The sequence below is a fragment of the Ochotona curzoniae genome, unplaced genomic scaffold (genome assembly GCF_017591425.1).
Source record: "Ochotona curzoniae isolate NIBS_2020 unplaced genomic scaffold, NIBS_Ocur_1.0 contig_3332, whole genome shotgun sequence".
Lineage (NCBI taxonomy): Eukaryota > Metazoa > Chordata > Mammalia > Lagomorpha > Ochotonidae > Ochotona > Ochotona curzoniae.
The window spans coordinates 1,036,126-1,055,383 of NW_024465816.1; the positions used below are offsets into that span (position 1 = coordinate 1,036,126).

The 19,258-nt window shown below is 45.3% G+C and overlaps 1 protein-coding gene across 8 annotated transcripts in view; it reads left to right on the plus strand.

Moving 5' to 3' along the window:
- The first annotated feature begins 5,072 nt into the window (after positions 1–5,072).
- Positions 5,073–19,258, plus strand: part of N4BP2L2 (NEDD4 binding protein 2 like 2) — a 67,920-nt gene continuing 53,734 nt past the window's right edge. For 2 of the 8 annotated variants that reach the window (XM_040979803.1, XM_040979802.1), the window contains exons 1-2: positions 5,078–5,434; positions 7,818–9,055. In XM_040979803.1, the coding sequence (XP_040835737.1) occupies positions 7,818–9,055 (1,238 nt within the window). In that variant the 5' untranslated portion in view covers positions 5,078–5,434. Of the gene's footprint in view, positions 5,435–7,817; positions 9,056–19,258 lie in introns of those variants that run through there. The other 6 variants (XM_040979804.1, XM_040979801.1, XR_005883831.1 and 3 more) reach the window with 6 other exon arrangements.

A 19,258-nucleotide genomic window follows, 5' to 3' on the forward strand; every position in this document is an offset into this window, starting at 1 on the left:
GCATGACTGATCTACCCACCCAAACCACAATGTCAGGGAACGCCACATGGACTTGTGGTCTGGCCTCGGAATACATGTTGTGGGACTGGGCCCTCCCACTGCTGATTCTGTGTAAGGAAAGACAACATACCAGGATGCCCACAAAAAAAAAGATGCCAGGCAGCCTCTCTGCTTCAGTGGAGGACTTTGAGTGCTTCACCAAAAAATGGAAAACAAAACAAAGCAAAAACAAACTAGGTTAAACAATGCTGCAGACAGAAATCTAAATCAAGCATCCAAGGCTACGGACACACCGAAACATAGGGGCAAGTATGGGAAGTGGTGTATGACACATGGCACAAGGAAGCCCACACTGTCGCAAAGAATTGAGACAGCTCAAGTAACCCCTTCAGGACATTCTTCCCATCAAGGTCCCTGGGACAAAATCAAGGGATCAAATCCTGGCGGTGGAGTGATCCGGGAGCAAGGAGTGGTGCAACGTTCCTCCCCACTCCCCGCCTGGTGACTTCATGTGGCTCACAGGCATGGGCCCCTGCACCCACATGGGAGAGCTGGAAGAAGTTCCTGGCTCCTGGCTTTGTCCTGGACCAGCTTTCAGCAGTGTAGCCATCTGTGGAGTGAACCAGTGGGCGGAAGACGACTCTCTCTCTTTAACTTGCCTTTCAAATAAGTAAATACATCTTTTATTTAAAAAGTGACATTTTGACCAAATCTAATAGTTTAAAACCCACGTTTCATTTGTGATAGCCTCACCCCAGAAACACAAACAGTATATATAATATATATTTTAAATTTAATTCATTGACAGTATTGAACAATGCTATAAAAGATCATGGAAATGAAGTCAAAAGATAGATACAACTCTTTTGAAAAATATTTAATGTTTACTGGAAAATCAGATTTACAGAGAAGGGAGAGAAAGATCTTCCATCCGCTGGTTAATTCCCCAAGTAGCTGCAATGGCCAGAGCTGAGCCGATCTGAAGCCATGAGCCAGAGCTTCTTCCAGGTCTCCCACATGGGTGAGCGTCCCAAGGCTTTGGGCTGTCCTCAACTGCTTTCCCAGGCCACAAGCAGGGAGCTGGATGGGAAGCGAACTAGTGGGAAACAAACCCTTTCCCGGGGTTAAGCTGGTAGGGAGAATGGAGGGCCCCCTGCTGGAACACCTTGCCCACTGGAGAGAATGAGTTGCGATGGGGGCAGACCATACCAGGCAGAGTTACAAACTGTGGGCCTCATGTGAACTAGATCAGGGAAAAGCCAGGCTTGGTTGACTGTCCTTACTGGTGCAAACATAAAGCAGAATGGGTGAGGGTTGGCTGGGCTTTGCCACAGCATCAGATAGCAGATGCTGGCACCGGTGGCTAATCTGTCAACTTAAACTACATAATCACCTGGAAAGTGCATGATTCAGGAGTGGGAGTGGCCTAGGAGGGAAAGTGGGCACCTCCCTCTTAGGTTACCACTCCCACTGGAAAGTATGAAAACCAGGATGGGGCAGGGGTAGCTAGACAGATGGTACCCATCAGCATGTGTGTGGGCTGGATAGTGGAGCTGGTTGGGTTGCACTAGTTTCAATGCCCACTGACATGTAGGAGAGCTGAATGGGATGTGGGACTGGACAAACCTGCGGAACATTCTGGCAAGCACAGGAACCAGGGCAGGGGGCGGGCCTGGTGGGAGTTATTGTGGGTCTCCCCAACTAGGCTGCAGCCCCCACTGGTTTATGTGAGGGCTGAGTGTGTGCTGGGCAGAATCAGGCTGGACTGTAATACCCATTGGTTCCAGTAGAAGACAGGGCTGGAAATAGAACTGACCCAGCAATTGCAACCACCAGCATGTGCATAAGCTGATTGGGGTGACAGACTGTGCTGGATGCTGTACTGACACTCACACACAAGAATCAGGTCTGGCATCACCTCAGATGAAGTTTCTTTGGGGATCTCCCCAATCAAAATCAGAACCCCAACCATGAAGAGAAGTGCAGGTTCCATAGTCTGTTGTGGAGTGCAAATGCGAGAGCTGAGCCTCCTTAGAAGCTCAGACAGAGAGGTGGACAGCACAATTAGTGAAAACCTGGGCAGACGGAGACTCTAAGGTGGACTACGTCAATCAGTGGATTCTGCAATGACCTCATCGTGCTTGGAGCAGCAAGACTGGCAGCAATTCATAACTGTTGAACTATCAGAACCACTTGAGCAAGACCCTCGGAGCATGCCCCACATCAGGCACCTGGGGTGGGTGGGAGGCTGGGTGGGGCTTTTCCCTTTATTTCTCCCTTTAGTCCAGATACAGAAAAAGAAAAGAACGTGGAAATAACAGTCTTTTCCACTTTCCTGTAGCCCTTGAACCTTTGTGCCCTAATGTAAAGATTGTCAAAAATAAAGGAAAAAAAAAAAAAAACCCTTTACCCATATGGGATCCCGGCGCTTGGAGGCAGAAGAAGAGCTAATCAAGCCATTGAATCAGCTCCATTCCTCTTTTTTCTTTTTTAAAGACTTTTTTTTTTAAGATTTATTTATTTTTATTGCAAAGTCAGACATACAGAGAACAGGAGAGACAGAGAGGAAGATTTTCCCTCTGATGGTTCACTCCCCAAGCGGCTGCAATGGCTGGAGCTGAGCCGATCCGAAGCCAGGAGCCTCCTCTGGGCCTCCCACACATGGATGCATGGTGCCAAGGCTTTGGGCCGTCCTCAACTGCTTTTCCCAGGCCACAAGCAGGGAGCTGGATGGGAAGCAGGGCTGCGGGATTAGAACTGACGCCCATATGGGATCCTGGTGTGTTTAAGGTGAGGACTTTAGCACCTAGGCTACTGTGCCAGGTCCTATGATATACAGTCTTGATATAATGTTATAAAAATGACACTTTCCCTCTGTGGTGTCATTGCACTGCAACCTCAGTCTAATTATGAGAGGAAAAAACAGACAAAATCACAACAGAGGAAAATCCTAAAGATATTCAACCTGACCAGGTTTCCTCAACTTCCTCAAGGTCATTAAAAACCAGTGAAGGTTTGCAAGCTGTTACAGCCCAAAGGAGTGCATGTGAATGTTAATTATAGCATCATGCCCCAGACAGGATGTGAGGTAAAAACTAAGGAGTCAGGGCCCGAAGCGGTAGCCTAGCTGCTAAAGTCCTCGTCTTGAACGCACCGGGATCCCATATGGGTGCTGGGTCTAATCCTGGCAGCTCCACTTCCCATCTAGCTCCCTGCCTGAGGCCTGGGAAAGCAGTCAAGGACGGCCCAAAGCTTTGGGACCCTGCATGGGAGACCTGGAGGAAGTTCCTGGCTCCTGGCTTCCAATAAGTGCAGCACCGGCGGTTGTGGTCACTTGGGGAGTGAATCATTCAGAAGATCTTCCCCTCTGTACATCTGACTCTCCAATAGAAATAAAATAAATCTCAAAAAAAATAAAAAGGGCCCAGTAGTGTGGCCTAGCAGCTAAAGTCCTTGCCTTGAACACACCAGGATCCTATATAGGCGCCGGTTCTAATCCCGGCAGCTCCACTTCCCTTCCAGCTCCCTGCCTGTGGCCTGGGAAAGCAGTCAAGGACAGCCCAATGCTTTGGGACCCTGCACCCATGTGGGAGACCCAGAAGAGGCTCCTGGCTTCAGATCGGCATAGCACCGGCTGTTGCAGCTCACTTGGGGAGTGAATCATCGAATGGAAGATCTTCCTCTCTGTCTCTCCTCCTCTCTGTATATCTGACTTTCCATTAAACAAATAAATCTTTTTTTTAAAAAAAAAAGTCCACCTAAGTAGGGACTGCAGTCATCAGCATGCATTTTTCACTAACTGTAGTAACGTCACAATGCAAGGGGTCAGTAGTTACGGAAGCTGTGTGGAGGGTATGTGGAAACACTGCAGCCTGCTCAATTTTTCAGTCTATCTAAAATTGTCCTAAAAAGAGTCTATAGGTAGCAAATAAATAAGGACAGTAATGGATTATAACTTCTCGAACAAAAAGGAATCTCTTATCGATACGAAGTAAGTAAATAAATGAGCCTCCTGTTTCTAGCAGCATCTGAATTGACAAGTGTGGAGGGCTGGAAGCAGTGTGTATGCAGTGCTGGGGAAATGAACAATTTATAACTCTGTGGCAGAGATGGGGTGCAGAAACATGACCAGCGGGATCTCAACCGTGGTGTAAAATTGGATCAGGAGCAGGATGTTTAGTCTCCAAGTCTCACCTCACAAATGTGCAACTAGTCGCAAGGATGAAAACATACAGTGGGGAAAGTGGACAACACTCTGACGAGAGATAAAAATGAGTAACACTTTTAAGAGACATTCTGTGACTTGGAATATGGCATCCTGGGAAGGTCAAAATGACCTGAATCAAATCAGGAGGAAACAAAAATTCTAGTGGGCATTTGTATTGCAAGAAAATTCTTTTAGGGGAAGAGTTAGCTTTGGTATGCCCTCTTGGTCATATGTCTATTACATATGTGAATATGACCAACCCAGACTGTGATTTCAACTGCGGTTCTTTTAAAACCAAAAACGTTCTGCCACGTCGTTGGTGGAGCGGAAGAAATAATTCTTTAAATATGACAATTTAGCAATTTCCCTAGTAGCGAGCTGAGGCAACGGGGAAGCCTGCGAGCGATCGGGGCGAGCAGGGCACAGGTGCCCTCAGGACTGGCCAGCTGCGCAGTGAGTATTTTAAATTTAACAAACACACTCCACCGCGTCTACCAGGCACTGGGGGCCCCTACCGATTTTCACCTTCTTGGAAAAAACCCATAAACAGTCTTACTTCCAAAAACAGGATAGAAGCCTGACACTGAGCGGTTTTTCTCAGTATTTTTGTTATCGGGATCCTGCACCGCCAAGATTTAACTTTAACAAGGAGCCTCTTTCCGTCCGCTCGTCGTCCGTTCAACGCCCGCAACAACGGATGTTAAACCCCCTTTGAAAAGTCGGCTGTTTCTTTGTTTTTCCTAGAAAGCCCGAAAAAGTATGCAACTGCGAGGTTGGGGTGCCAGACATTTCCGCTCCTTCAATAGCGAACGTCAAAGAGGTCGCGCCGTTTTTGTTTTTTTCCCAGCCAAAGTTGGTGTTTATAAACTTCTCCGACTCCAGACATAGGTACTCGTCGGTACTAGCTCCGGTTACCTTTTTTTTTTTAACTCCCGAACGAGGGCTGGCGACGGACTCCGGCAGACTTTCCCCGCGCCCGTGAGGAACGCGGCGCCCACGGCCAGGCCGACCGCACTTCCCACAATGCCCGGCGCGAGCCCAGAGTTCCGGCCCGGGGAACCGTGAGGCGGCCGCCATCTTGTGTACGGAGGTGCGGCTCGCCGTCCCCGTCCTCACGGGTGGGGTTTCCGTCCCTCCGGATTTGGGGCGGTCGCTAGACGCGCTTCTTTCGCCTTCCCGGGGGTTCGCGTCTTTCCCGAGACGGCCTATGCAGAGCTGTGAAGGAAGGTGAGTGGGCTGCCATGTTAGGGGAGCTGGCGGTGCGGTGGCGTTTTTCGGTTGCTTCCTTCTTTGGGGTTCTTTCCGGCTTGGCCGGAGGGCTGAGAGGACCGGAGTCGTGAGGGCCAGGGCAGGACAGGAGCGTGCGTGTCCTCGGGGGACGTTCTGGGGGGACGCGCTGCGGTCCTAGCCGGGCTTGTGGAGGGCCGCCCCGCGAGCTCCTGCTCGGAACTGTCGGTGACATTTGGAACGGGCAGGTGACGGGGGAGAGTGCGAGGAGTGGCCGCCAGTGTCGCAGCGCCCCGGTGCAGCCCGCCTCCGTCCTTCTCCGCTCCGTCCGTCCGTCCTTCCTGTTTTCGCTCGCGTTCGGGAGGAAGGCCAGAGAGAGCGCCGACCGAACCAAACTTGCGTTTTGACTTTGTGTTCCTGACTCTCTCCAAGACAGTTCCAGAAAAGCAAAGTTGTATTTTCTTGTATTTTCTACCAAGGAACAAACATTTGGAAAAGGTAGAAATTTTGATTTGAAGACTGTGGCCAGGGTTTTTTCCTTAAAAAAAAAAAAAGTAAAATTAAGCGTGATTCTTAAAATTATATATATAATAAAGCGTGATGGGTTAGTGTCTTCCTCAGTGCAACTCAGCTCACTTTTTTTCCTTTTAAGTGATTGCTCTACATTGGTTTGGTAATCAGTCACCTTACACTAAACTCAGGGGAGAAGGGTCCGCGAAGAGTGACATTCCAGTCCCTGTAATATTTAAATGACTGATGACATATACTCCTAACAGTTTGGAACATAAAGATCTTTATGATGCACTGTTTACATATAAATGTCAGACTGGGGACAGCTTTTTTTCTGAATACACAGTTGTGTATCTTTGTCAAAGAGTGTGTTACTGATTCAACTCTGCAAATTTACCTAAATACCTAAATTTAGAGATGGATTGTTTAAAGATGATACATATATATATACATAGATGATATATGTATATTATATATAGGTGATATATGTATTATATATAATGATGATATATATAAAGATGATATATATATATATAAGATTTATTTTAATTTTTGCGGAAACATTTGTTTTTGTTGGAAAAGCAGATTTACAGAGAGGGGATAGAGAAAGATTTTCCATCCTCTAGTTAACTCCCCTAGTCGTTGTGACTGGGGCTGAGCTGATCCGAAGCCAGGATCCAGGAGCTTCTTTCTGGTCTCCCATGCTGGTGCAAGACTTTGGGCCATTCCTTGCTGCTCTCCCAGGCTGTAAACAAGGAGCTGGATGGGAAGTGGAGCATCTGGGACACAAAACAGCACCCATATGGGATCCCGACACTCACAAGGCAAGGATTTAGCCATTGAGCCGTCATGCGTGGCCCTTGCTTTATTTTATTTATTTAAAGATTTATTTATTTTTATTGCAAAGTCAGATATAGAGAGAGGAGGAGAGACAGAGAGGAAGATCTTCCGTCCCCAAGTGAGCACAACGGCCGGTACTATGCCGATCCGAAGCCAGGAACCAGGAACCTCTTCCGGGTCTCCCACGTGGGTGCAGGGTCCCAAAGCATTGGGCAGTCCTTGACTGCTTTCCCAGGCCACGAGCAGGGAGCTGGATGGGAAGTGGAGCTGCGGGGATTAGAACCGGCGCCCATATGGGATCCTGGTGTGTTCAAGGTGAGGACTTTAGCTGCTAGGCCACACTGCTGGGCCCTAGTGAGAACATTTCTATAAATTATGCTGTGAAAATGCTTAAATATTGAGTTGTAGCAAAGTTAAAATTTGACTATAGCTTGTTGTGAAGATGTGACTGTAAGTGCTTGTATCACAAACTTAAGTGTCTCTTTGTTCATGAAGAAGCTTATTTAATTTTTTGTTTTAAAGGCTTATTTATTTGAAATGCAGGGTGATAAATAGGCAGAGCCAAATCTTCCATCTGCTGGCTTACTCCGCACATGGCTGCCACAGTGGGGCTGGGATTGCATCCGTCTGCATTGTGAAGGACAGGGACCCTAGTACTTAATATAGCTTGGGCTGCTTTTCCTGGTGTGTTAACAGAGCTCTGTGCTCACTTGCCATCACAGGTGGCGGCTTACCCCAGTGCACCAAGCCTTTTATAGAGCTTTTAAAAATATTAGCCAGAATTGGGCATTTGGTGTAGTAGTTGGAGTACTTCCAAACGAGTGCTTACAGGTGCTAGCTTTCTTCCTCCAAATGGCGCTCGGGCAGCATGTGGTTTTGGGCCCCTGCCACCTATATGGGTGATGGGATAGAATTCCAAGCTCCTGATTTTGACCTGGCCTTTCACTACTGGATGGGAGATTTATCTTTCTGGCTTAAGAAAATACATTTTCAAATAGATTAGCTAATAATTGTGTGTTTATTTACCTCTCAGATGTCTTACGGAGGAATCGAAGCTAAATATTTGGGACCTGGAGAACTGGGAAGTGGACCATATCATAAAAGATTGAAATCAACTGCAGAGACATATGTTTTACCGCATCCTGGTAGTACTGATTTGCACAGAGTCCAAGAGAAAACTGGAAGTGATTGGGTCCCTTTGACCATCGTGGATGTCAAAGGGCAGAGGTATCCTCAAGTGGACAAAACCGAAACTACAGATTTGCCGAAACCTTTTCGGAATGAAATGCCTGGCAGTAAACCAGATGGTGTTGGTACTTCACAAGTTTTACGCGATGTAAATCCTCCATTGCTAACCAAGGATGATGAGATTTATAGTACAAGTACAGCGTTTATAGGCCCTATTTACAAACCCTCTGAGAAAAAGAAATGCAATGAAAAGGCAGACAGTCTGAATGGTATAAAGGGCAAAAGAAGGCGAGAAGAGAAACAGAAGTTTAACTCTAGAAAACCAGAGATTGACAGTGAATTGTCCCAGTTTTACAAAGAAATTGAAGAGCTTGAAAATGAAAAAGATGACTCAGAAGGCAGTTGTAAGGAGCCTGAACCTTCTCCGGAAGAACTTACTCCATCTCCATGTTACCAGGATCATGCGAAGGATCCTTTAAAATCTGATGGAGAAAAGGAAGATTTTAAAGCTGTTCAGTCACATTGTGATTATCAGCAGTGCTTGGGGGATGAGTCTGCCAACCGTCAATGTAATGGACAAGAAATATCTACATTTCGTGATACTTCCTTCCCTTCATTCAGGCCTGAATGGCAGTCACCACCTCCTTTTATCGTACCCTATGGTCCTCCCCTTCCCAATTTTAACTGTCAGTTAAATAATCAACAATTCGGTGCTCTGCCAAATCCACTACCAAATATTTTCCACGCCCAAGATGAATCTAGGATGCAAAATGGACATTATGTTAATACTTGTCATGTTAGGTGGGATTCTTCAGCTTCTAATGAGAGCAGTGGACACGTTGACTTAGGAGAGAGTAATGTTAGTACTCGTCCCCCTAGAGATGGCTACAGTACACAAGATGGGTATGTGAATGGTTTCTGTGAAATCAGGGAAGGATGCTGGAAAGATCCTTCAGTGGACAAGCATAATGGAATAGACAGATTTGCAAGCCAGCAATATCAAGAGGCAAAGTTAAATAAATTGCAGAAGTTACTTATTCTTCTAAGAGGTCTGCCTGGTTCTGGGAAAACAACATTGTCTCGGTGAGTCAAGTTTACCAAGTGAATACTTGGTAGCTCATTATCTAAAAATCATGATGCAATCACTAAAAATGCTCTCATGTTTCTGTTGGAAAGTAATACTTATTAATGGCATCTGACACTACAGATGTTTAAGGAATTTTCTGATAAGGGAAGGGAGAATTGCCCTTCATGTTTAGATTTTGGTAAGGGCTTTAACGATAAATACACTGTGTATAGTAATGACACTAATGAAATCAAATGGTACTTGAGAACTTTGCTGGTCTTACATTTTAGACTCAGCTAGTCATGAGAAGTTGGATATAATGCTAGAGTATTCGGGCCTTGACTGAATCATTTCTTTGTGACCCTTGGTAAATTTTATTCTGTATTAGTGTAACAAATGGCCTCTATTTTCTTTGCATTATTTTGAGAATCAAGAGAGATAAGGAAAGGAATTTTGAAGGTATTGAACACCATGCCATGTTCGTAATCATCGATTGACAGAGCAGACCCTTTTTTGATTTTTTTTTTTTTTAATTTAAGGGTGTTGAAGTGAGCAGTACCTGGATTAATGGAGTTAGAAACAGTGATGCTTTATTGTATTACAAAATATTTTAGATTGCTGGTTTTGTTTTCATGTTGAAGCATCATGTTGGACTTGAGTACATTGGCAGTCGTGAAAAAGGAGCAGAAGACATTTGATTTTTGTTCACATTTTGTGTGGGGGTGATGCAAATTTTTTGGTAAATAAGAAAAATTTAATATATTTGGGTGATGATTAAAAAGTGGAAGGATCTGTTTTAATATTTACTTGCAAGACAGTGTGAGCAAGCATAAGAGATTAGGGAAGGATGCCATTTATGATCTAGAAATTTCAAGCTAGATTATAAGCTGATCTTTGTGATTAAGCTGAAAGTTTGGTCTTTGCTTTTTGATTCCTTTTCAGTGAAGGTTTTTTTTTTTTTTAGATTTAACTCAGGATAAAAATTAAATGTGAGGATTCACGATCATGTACATTCTTAACATAATTCATAAAAAAATTAGTTGAAATTTTGGTGTTAAGTGGGCTGCTAATTAGGGTTACTTGGCTAAGTGGATATAGAAGAAACAAAGGAAGGTTAGTTTTAGGAGAGTTTATTGACGTCTGTTAAAATGGGAGGTGAATAAAGTAGAGGTAATTCAGTAGAATTTCAAGGAGAGATAATTGTAGTGGGAGATGATAGAGATAATTTATATAATAGGTGTTTATTTGAATTGTCAGGTGCTATAAGAATGGTGGCTACAGTGCCTGCAGGTATCATTTATGTCATTATTTTAGGATTTACAGAGTACTTTCACATATAAAAATCTTGTGAGATGGGTTGTATTTTTAAATTTATCTCATTTGAGAGTTAGGAAGGTGGACAGGTGGGTGCTCCCATGCACTGGTTCATTTCCCACAAGTCCTGAGTGGCTAAGAGGCTGAAGCTGGGAGCCTCGAACACACGCAGATGCTTTATGTGGGTGGCGGGGGCCTGTGACTGGAGCCTCCGCCTCAGGCCTTCCGGGGTTTGTAGGAATCAGAAATTGTGAGCAGAACTGAGACTTGAGCCCAGGCACTCTGTGGGGTGTTTCCATTCCAAGTAGTGTTTTAGTTGCTAGGCTGTACGTCTCCCTGGATTGTGTTTTTATTTTGTAGGAACAAAGGCTAAAGGAGGAATTTCCTTACATGGGGAGAGAGAAAATCTTCCATCTGCTGGGCACTCTGCAGATGGCCACAGGATCTTTATCCTAGTCTCCCACTGGGGTGGCAGGGCCCAGACACTTTGGCCATCCTCTGCTGTTTGTAGGCCTCTAGCAGGGAGCTAGATTGGAAGTGGAGCAGTCAGGACTAGAACCAGCACCCTTAAGGCATACCTGCATTGGCAGGCAGTGGCTTTACCTGCTATACCCTGGTGCTGGTCTCAAGTTCTTAGCAGAAAGTAAACAGGTCTGGTGAGAGATCAACCTAGGGATAAAATGATAACTTTTGTCTTTGTTGAAGTATCTACTAGATATGTAGCTCTATACCTGGCTGTATCAGTTCATTTTTCAATATTATGGCAGAATACTTGTGGCTGGATACATAAAAATAAAAGGGTTTTATTTATTTTTAAATTAAATTTTTTAAAAATATGTTTTGTTTTTTTAGTGTTGCTTACATAGTTGGAAAGGTTGTATGTCTATGTGGGCCACTAATTGGGGTCGGGGGTTGATGTATGGAGGGGGAAGGTGGAACAGGTATTCATTTGTTTTTAAATATATTTTATATATTTTAATTTATTTTAATATATTTTAAGTGGCGGTTGGGGCTGGGCAGCCACTCCTTGCTGTCAAACTACATTAGCACCTGGGGATGGGAGTGCCTTTATGACGCCTTAGAGACCCCGTATGTGGGAAAGAGTGTTCCAAGGGTGTTACTTGAGTGGTTTTGATAGTTCTGAGACATTGCTGGTTTCATCACGCAGGGTTGAGAAAAATCTTTCTAAGGTCTGCTGGTTGACAAAGTCCACTTTAGTGCATTCACACACTCAGGTGTTTGCTGCAAAACTTGGCCAGGAGAATTGTCCAACCTGTTCTGCTTTCCATTCTTTAACTGACACTTGACATCCTCTGCTGGCCTAGATGAGCGGGCTGTTGTGTCCCTCATGTGATTTTGGCATGCTCTCTGCATCTTGGGCATCAGCACTGAGGAGGCCCAGTCCCGATAGCTGGTACTTCAAAATCATATATCCTGTGATTTTCCTGATTACTGGAATTTGAGTCCAGTGACCTAGCTGGAGAGTCCCTCCAAGAAACCTAGCTGGGTGACCCCAGACCTGACTCCTGCGTGTGCCAGCTAGTGGGGGGATCCAGTTCAGTCCTTCACTACATCAGCCTGTGCACATTCTGCTGAATGCAGTATCCTAGTCATTTGTGCCCCAGTCCTACCTCCCATGCAAACTGCTGGGTGCTGTGGCATAGCCCAAGCCATCATGCCACAAACCCAGGCGTCATGCACGCCAACAGGTCATCTAGTCAGGGTGACCCCCCATAACCTCCACTAGCCCACTTCCAGCCCCAATTCCTGTGTGTGCTGATATGTGCAGCCATGTAATTTGGCCTGCCCTGCATCCCATCTGGCTCTTGCACACACCCATAGCTGCTGCTGCTTAGCTTAGCCTGACCCACCCACGCGTATACTCACAGGTGCTGTCACCTTGTCTGGCCTGTCCCCAGCCCTGGCTCCTATGCTCACCAAGATAAGCTGCTACTAGGCTCACTGCTAGCCCCAAATCTTGCCAGGGGGTGCTATGGTCCAGCCTGACATGATTTGCACCCAGGCCTGCCTGCCTGCCTGCCAGTGGATGTTGTGGCTCTTGCATGTGCCAGCAGATATAGTCTAGTCTGGCCTGGCCTTCTAAACTCAGCTCGCATGTGTGCTGATTGGTGTTGCAGCCCTGCACAGTCTAGTCTGACTTCAGATCCGACTCACCAGTGGGAGCAGTAACCTACTGGAGGAATCCCTGAAGCTCCCCTGGCAGGCTTGCCCCCAGCACTGGGTCTTGTGTGTGCCAGTGGGTGTTGCAGCCAAGTCTGGCACCACTCGCCTTATCTTGGTGTTGGCCAGTAGGCACTGCCATTTCGCTCTGCCTGGTCTGCACCCAGTCCCAGCTTAATGCTGATGGGTGCTGCAGCCTAGCCCAGCCTGGTCAACCCCCAGACCTGACCCTCTTGTGAAGTGGCAGGTATTGTAGCCTCAGATGCCCACATGCTAATGAGTGGTGCCGCCCTGCCTGGCCTAACTCATTCGCCCAGGTTCTCATGTTCACCAGAGGGAGCTGTGACCTAGAAGAAGAGTACCCCCGGTACCTTCACCATACCTACTTCCAGACCTGGATCTCACGCATGCCTGTGGGTGCTAGGCTCCTGCCTGGCATAGTCCATCCCAACCCCAGCCTTTGCATGTGCTGGTAGGTGGTGTGGCCTGGCCCTCCTCCAGACCTAATTCTCTGATGTGCCTGTGGGTCCTGCAGCCTGAGCCAGCCCAGCCTGCTCCCAGTCCCAGTTCCCATGTCAGTGAGTTTTGTGGTCATGCCTAGCTCAGCCTGTCTCTACCCCTAGCTCTCATGCAAACCACTGGATATTGCAGACCCTCAGGAGTGAGTCCATGTGTGCCCTATACCAGTCTGCTTCCCAGACCTGGTTTCTTTCTCATGCTGGCCATGTGTGCCTGTCCTCTGTCACAACACTCACTGGTGAGTACTGTGGCCTAGCTCTGCCAGGCAGGTCCCCCCGCCTCAGCTTTTGTGTGTGCTGGTGGATGACAGGTGATGCCACCAAACCCGGCCTGGTTCTTCCACATGGGCGGGTGCATTGGTCTGATCCAGACATGCTGTATGGTTTCCCCTCTCTAAACTACCCAGTGTCTCCTTTGTTTTCCTGTGAGTACAGTGGCCTGGTCTGTAGAAGATTCCCAAAGTCATTCCACACCAGTAAAGTACTCCCTCAGCGATCCCCACCCCCCCACATCCTTAAACTCACTTCCCCACACAACCTGTAGCCCATGTCCACCAGCCCTCTCCCACATATCTTTTTTTTATATATATAGATTTATTTTTTATTTTTATTGGAAAGGTGGATATACAGAGAGGAAAGACAGAGAGGAAGATCTTCCATCTGATGATTTACTTCCTAGGCGGCTGCAACAGCTAGAGCTGAGTCAATCCGAAGCTGGGAACCTCTTCCGGGTCTCCCATGCGTGTGCAGGTTCCCAAGGCTTTGGACCATCCTCGACTGCTTTCCCAGGCCACAGGCAGGGAGCTGGATGGGAAGCGGGGCTGCCGGGATTAGAACCGGCACCCATATGGGATCCCGGGCATGCAAGGCGAGGATCTTAACCATTGCGCCATCGTGCCGGGCCCCCACATATCTTTTTAAAAAGGGGGGAAGGTGGGGAAGCAACTATGCTGGCATAATAGTTTTGCTAACACAAATTTGGCATTAACTAGGGCCAGAATACCCACCAGCTACCAGCTGCTTTTATTCCAGTAGTGTAACACTTGCATGGGTACAGGGCATCCTAGGCAGCTGCCTACAGCCACTGAAAAGAGGTTTATTCAACACTCAGTTCTGGATATCCAAAGGTCCTCAAGTGATAGACACCCCCGCCCCACCATTTTTGGGGAAGAAAAAGAAAGAGGCTGAAATAGGTTCAGTCTGCCAGTTCACTGCCCAAAAGCTTGCAGCAGCTAGGGGACGTGGAACTCAGTCTAGGTCTCATGTGGATGATAGGACGTGCATTGGCAGAAAGCTGGAATCAGAAGTGGAGCAGGGACTTGAATGTGGGAACTGCAGTAGTGGCTGTCACCATCCCAAACAGTGTCTTAACCCCTGTGCCAAATGCCTGCCTGATTGTGATAGCCTTCTTCCTGGCAGAGTCCTGAGGTGGCATGTGGCAGAAGACAGGGCGTTTATGTCCTGTTCTTGTTATTAAGTCTCAACAAGCATTCAATTGTAGGGACTTTACCTTGATGACATTATGTAATCGTAATCAATCCCTGGAGGTGCTGACTCTAAACATCATGGTTGGATTAAGTTTCCACACTCTTAGACCTCACAGTGTTGATTATTTTTCTTTTCTCTCTGTCTGTCTGTCTGTCTGTCTCTATTTTGGAGATTTATTTATTTTACTTGAAAAGTCAGAGTTAGAGAGAGAGAAATGGTCAGTCTGCTGGTTCACTCCCCAAATGGCTGCAGTGGCCAGAATTGCACCAGTCCAAAGATGGGAGCCTCTTCCAGGTTTCCCACCTGGGTGCATGGTCCCAAGGACTTGACCGACGCTTTCCCAGATCATAAGTAGGGGGCTGCATTGGAAGTGGAGCAGCCGGGACATGAACTTGCACCCATGTGATGCTGGTGTGGCAGGTGGAAGGTGAATCTAATTGTGCTACCGTGCCTGCCACATGTTGATTAATTTTTAAAATTTTAAAATTTTATTTGTTTATTTATTTTTTATTTAATTTCGTTTTATGACACAGTTTCCTAGGTTCTGGGATTCCCCCAGCCTCTCCCCATGCCCTCCCCCCATGCGGATTCCTCTACATTGTTGCAGTGGTACAGTTCAAATCCAGTCATGATTCCTTCATTGTGAGCTTGTACCATGCATAGAGTCCAGCATCTTATTGTCCAGATAAATTCAACAGTTTCTCAGGGAGACCATCCCTGGTCTGAAAGTAGAGCTGGCAGAATATCATCCTGTCCAATGAAAAACCACAACATAACATTGACAACAATTTGCAACATTATGGAGTTAATTGATATGGTATTGAGTGGCCAGTACGTTAGAAAATGCAAGTTCTTAACCACATTCTGTAACTACTTCATTGACATTTCATTTTTAGTTTATACACAACCGGCTGCTATACATCTTAGAATGGTTATAGGGTACTATTCAGCTGTCTCGTGTCAATTTTCATTTTTATATTTAGCAGTTTATAGTATTGAAGCATAATTTTTACTGAACTTGGCAAATTTTAGGGTAGTCCAAATCGGCTTGTAACTCTAACAAGGTATATGTTAACAAATGAGGTGCAGAACAGTTTTAGTAGGGGTGTGCAGAGAAATCTGCAATATCTTAGCAAGGAGTAACTAATCTTTGTGTCCTACCTAGTAAGGTATATGTGAGTCCAAGCTGACTGTTTCCTGTCTGGTTCTAAGCTTTCCTTATTGGTCTGTGTCTATCTGATCTAATGTTAATTTTTTTGGGGCGGGGGGACATGTTGATTAATTTTTAACACATGGACGGACCTTTGGGGGCACTCAAAGCGTGTCCAAGCCGTAGCGTGTTCTGACTTATGGAATCTGGTTACCAAGAGGCAGGATTTCCTTTGGTAAACACTTTTTGAGTGTAGTAGTATGGGATTGGACTAAATAGTCACATATTCTCTGATGAGAAATGGCTTCAAAACAAGCTTTAAAGAAAGAAAAAAGAATTGATAGAGCAGTTGAACTGATTTGGAGCGCTAAGCTAAAAGCAGTGTTTAGTGTTGGTACATGAGCATGGATATGGACAGCTGGGTAAGACTGAAATTCTCTCGGGATGGTAAAGTGCCCTTTGTCTCTCATTTCCCCCTTCATCTTCTCCATCTTGAGATCTTTCACATCTTAATCTTCTGTTCCACTACAAGAAACATGGTCATGCATTGTTCCCAGGACTCTGCTCATGTAAGAATTTTCTTAAATGTCTCTTTTTGAGGCTTTGATTTGTCATCTCAGTCCTCAATAAACTTCTTTCTGAATTTATTTAGCTTTTCCACTCATTGCATTTAACATGAGCTACTGAAGATAGCAGTATCTCTTCATTCACTAATTATTGAAGTAAATCAGTTTTTTCCTTACTTCACTATCACATATTAATGAAAGTCTTAGTCTAAATTATAACACAAATTCAAACTAATGAATGAGTAAGCCGGGGCAGAAGAGTTCACACTGTTTTGTAGGTATGGGAAGGTGACAGCTCTTTGTCTTTTAGTCAGCCTGACAGTACTTCGATGAAATGTTCATTTAAGGCAGGAGCCAGTAATACTGTGGAGGTAGAGTTTTGTGAGAGTTGTAATTACCACAGGCATATGATCCTTTAACCCAGTGGTTGGACACAGGACTGTTTGGAGATTAGACTTTGGGCAGAGGGTTAGCATGTAGTGCCACTACACGGGGCCTTGAATTAGCTTTTTACTAGATTCTTAAACCCTACTCATGCACGGAAAAGAGTTTAAAGTATTTTAGCTGGAGTGGGCATTTGGCACACTGGTTAGCATGCTGCTTGGGATTCTTGCATACCTGTGCTTCCAGTTCTGGCTTCTGGCTGCTTGTGCACGCTGGGAGGCAGCAAGTCCTTGGGTGCCACTTCCTTGGAGACATGAATTGAATTTTAGCCTTATGTTTCAGCCCTGGCTGTTGCAAAGGGAAGATTAGTTTCTGTTTTTCATATAAGCATAAATAATAAGTAAATCTATTTTTTCATTTGTTTATTTATTTAAAAAGAATTGTTCTGCAAAGACAAGTACAGAGTGTTAAATTTTCAACGGCTAGTTGGTAGAAAAACCAAAGATGTTAAGATAAGGTCAATACAGGGCCAGCTGTGGTGTGACACGGTGGACAGAATGGCCATCTATGGGTGCTGGCATCCTACATGGGTGTCGGTTGGAGTCCTGGCTGCTCTACTTCTGCTCCACCTGCCTTCTGTAAGCAAAAAATCCTAAAAAAAATCAATAATCAAAAAATATTCTAACTAATTCACATTTCTTTGCTCCAGTGATTTTACCAATGACTGTATTTTCACAAGCAGGCCATGCACTTCATAATTAGCAATAACTGCCTGGAGTTGGTCAGAGATGAGGAGGTAGCTGATCTCTAATAACCTCTTTTAGCCATCTTTGGAGCCCAGCCTTAGCTAGCAAAACCACCCTGGACATCCTTTTTCTAGTAGGGTAATTTCAATAATCTACATGATCTCGTTCTGTCTGTGCTATGGTATTTTAAGGTAAATTACAATAATTTTGTTGAATATATTTCAGATGAAGTCATTTAGATTTTAGAGGCTTAATTTGGCGACTTGTGATTTTAGCAGCTTTTCCAGTGCTCATATTAGAGTAACAGTACCTGCTGTAATTTGTTGAGTGTTGTCCCAGTTTTGGTGTATGTGCTGCTGGAGTGAGCAGAGTTTGTTGAGTATTTAGTGCAGCATACTGTCCTTACTATCTTGGGTCTGTCATGATGGCTAAACTAGCAAACCTCCCATTGCGAACATGGGGTTCTGCATAGGCGTTGGTTCCACTTCCCATCCAGCTCTCTGCTTGGGGCCTGGGAAAGCAGCCGAGGATGATTCAGATGCAATTTATGAAGTCAGTTCTAGAATCACATAGGTATTTTTTAGATCTCCAGAATTGTGTCTATAATTTTAAATAATGCAGGGGATTTGGAAAAGATTTATTTACAGTCTGCGCATACCTGGGAAGAAAGAATGCCTCCAAGCTAAACTTACTGAGTATGTTTATAATATATATGTGTGTGTGTATATACATATATATACATATACATATATATACATATATATGTATATGTATATATATATATATATCTTCCTAGGATCCATATGCATTTAATGTTTACAAGGTTTAATGAAATAATTGTCTTTGTTGTCTCTACCCCACTATTTCTGCATTTTTGTTGGAAAGACAGTTTTACAGTGGGGACAGATCTTTCATTCACCAGTTCACTCTAAATGGCTACAACAGCTGGAGCTGAACTGATGCGAAGCGGGGAGCCTCTTCCTGTTCTTCCACACCGGTGTAAGGACCCAAGGCTTTGGGCCTCCTCTGCTTTCCCAGGATGGAAAGTAGATTGGCCGGGACATGAACTAGTGCCCGTAGATGGGACGCCAGTGCTTCAAGGTAAAGGATTAGTTAACTGCACTGGTCACTGGAAATTTTTGAATTGTTTATTGGATACAAAAGGTATCATACTGATGGTAGCGGCTAAAGTCCTCACCTTGCACTCATTTGGATCCCATAGGATCCTATATGGGTGCTGGTTCATGTCCCGGCAGCCCCACTCCCCGTCCAGCTCCCTGCTTGTGGCCTGGGATAGCAGTGGAGAACAGTCTAATGCCTTGGGGGCCTGCACCCACATGGGAGAAGTGGAAGAGACTCCTGTCTCCTGGCTTCAGGTCGGCTCAGCTCTGGCTATTGCACTCACTTCGGGAGTGAATCAGCGGAGGGAGGTCTTCCTCTCTCTCTCTCCTCCTCTTGGTATATCTGTCTTTCCTTAACCACTTGTGCCACCGTGCCAGGCCCTGGTATATCTGTCTTTCCAATAAAGTAAAATAAATCTTTCTTTTAAAAATACCATACTCATGTAGTAAAATATAAGCATTTGGACTTCTGTAGTGGCTCACTTTGCTTGCAGACACCCCTTGCTTCCGCCCATATGAATGCTGTGTTGTGTCCTGGCTGTTCCACTTCTGATCCAGCTACCAGTTCCTTCTTATTGCGTGGAAAACAGCAGAGGATGGCCCAAAGCCTTGGGTCCCTGCGCCCACGTAGGAGACTCAGAAGTTGTTCCTGGATTCTCTTAGTTCTTGCTGTTGTGGCTACTTATGGAGTGCACAAGTACATGGATGATCTTTGTCTCTCCTTCTCTCTGTAAATCTGCCTTTACTATAAG